General features: G+C 33.9%; 1 protein-coding gene across 1 annotated transcript; it reads left to right on the top strand.

Annotated features, from left to right (window-relative positions):
- The first annotated feature begins 1,763 nt into the window (after nt 1-1,763).
- LOC125187379 (uncharacterized) lies at nt 1,764-2,144 on the top strand. The gene has a single exon (XM_048083966.1). The coding sequence runs from the start codon at nt 1,764-1,766 to the stop codon at nt 2,142-2,144; it is 381 nt and encodes a 126-aa protein (XP_047939923.1).

Below are 2,144 nucleotides of genomic sequence, written 5' to 3' on the forward strand. Positions count from 1 at the left end.
CCTCATCCCAATGATTTTGATATTTAGGGTTTGATTTGTTTTATTTTAAGATTTTAGCTATTGAATAAAATTTTAAATGGTGTTCAAATTTGATCTATTAAATACTATGATAGCGAAAAAAAAAAAAAAAAAAAAAACTATTGTAAAATGAATATAAGAAATATATAAGATGAGTAAGTTTGGATGAAATATTTAAAAACACACTTAATGTGTGAAATATATATGAAAAGGTATATGAGATTTAGTCGTTTAGACAAACTTAAACTTTATTTGTAAGTTCTCGACTTCTCAATTTATGCAAAATGATACAACACACAATTGTAAATACAAATCTTTTTCCTATATTCTACGATTTTTTACTCTGTTATTTTATATATTTTTCCTATATTCTACGATTTTCTACTCTTTTTCTATATAAAAATCTAGATATTTATTACATAGTATCTATTTCTAAAGAATTCTATATCTAGATATTCTAATATATAATTATATAGAGAATTCAATAACATAACATCTAGATTTAGATAATACTATCTAGATATTTTAACTAAGAGGATTAGCAATCACACGCGTAACATTCCTTAAGAAGATTAAGTGTTGACTACTGATCATAAACTGTTAGTATAGGGGACGGAGCCCCTTATTCGCTAGGAGTGCGCGCATGGTTGTCTTTCATTGGATGTGGTTAATGCAAACTTGCAATTGGCTGAAGAGAAGTCGGCTAAGTCATGCTTCCTAAAGGGATCAGGTAACCACTGTCGCAGCGTCTACCTCGGTCTCCGTCCTCTATCCTCAGAATCGATTTGATAGCTTCCAGGCATGTCTGGAAAGCTAATACTCCTTGAGTATGCCCGACTATATTTTGTAACATCTCGTTTATTTGTGATCCTTATTGGTATTATTATGTTAGGTTGTGGTCCTGTGGAGTCCATTAATATCTCTCTTCATAATTCTGCATGTAGTGCATTATTTGGTTATTTTTGTACACCTATAGTTTTTTCGTTTTGACTTTTTCCATATTTATTTTTAATGTCATTTTTATTAGACTAGGCTACTTACGATTTTGGGGATACAATTATACTCCCTTGTAATTACTTGGATTCAACATTGACTAACTATGCATTAAAAATCATATCCAATCAAGAGTGCATTTTCTTGGAACAAGGAGTATTTTTTTTAAAATATTAGTAATTCTCTTGTTTGCATGAAAAATTTGCATTACAGCAAAATGTAGATCTTTTAGTAGTCTAAACATCATGTAATTCGCTTAGTATACTAATATATTTATTTAAACGTGTTTTTTGCATTGGATGTGCCCATATTATAGTTCAAGCTTGAAGTTTCGTGGGGCATGACATAAATAATTATTAATAGTACTAGAAAATGTGTTACTTGTACAACAAAAGAAATTTATTTGGTCAAAGTCAAAATTTTTGAGACAAGAAGCATGACATTTTATGTGACTCCCAATATTCAACAACACTCAGTTGCCAATTAATAAAAAATATAAATTACTTATATTTAGCACTCCAGGTTATCGTTTCTGACCAAAATGAAACACTATATAGCAAAGAAATTAAGATGACTCATCATATATATATTTATTTAAATTTAATTTGTGGCCATACCCACCCGTCTTTGTTGACCCGAATTATTTTCCGCGCCATTATAAACACAAATCGCTCACAATTTCTCCTCAACACAATTTCCCCAACACAATATCTAGATCTCTACCAGCACAGAAATTTTATAACTTTTGAGCGATGGAGATCATCCAATTCGCGAGGAGGAGGAGAGGATACACCAGGCTATCGCCCAAAAACAGGGGCAAAATGCAAGTGGCGAGATTGGGAGGGGCGCCGAAGCGATCGTGGCGGCTGCGGCTGGCGCCGAAGCTGCGGCTGATTAGGGCAGCGTCGCCGCTGCGGCTGTGGACCAAATTGAAGAACGCGTACGTCAACATGATGCTGAGGCTGGCTCATAACTCTGGATCTTCAAACAGCACCAACGTTTTTGGCGCTAAGAGAGTCCCCAAAGCCAGAGATGCTCGCATCACCTATTCCAATTCTGAGTTCGAGAATAGGCTTATTTTTGAGATCTACAAATCCATGGTTGCTTCCTACGAGTTAGGCTACAATAAATAG

The sequence above is a fragment of the Salvia hispanica genome, chromosome 2 (assembly GCF_029641045.1).
Source record: "Salvia hispanica isolate PSC_SH4W2 chromosome 2, Shi_PSC_v1, whole genome shotgun sequence".
Taxonomy (NCBI): domain Eukaryota; kingdom Viridiplantae; phylum Streptophyta; class Magnoliopsida; order Lamiales; family Lamiaceae; genus Salvia; species Salvia hispanica.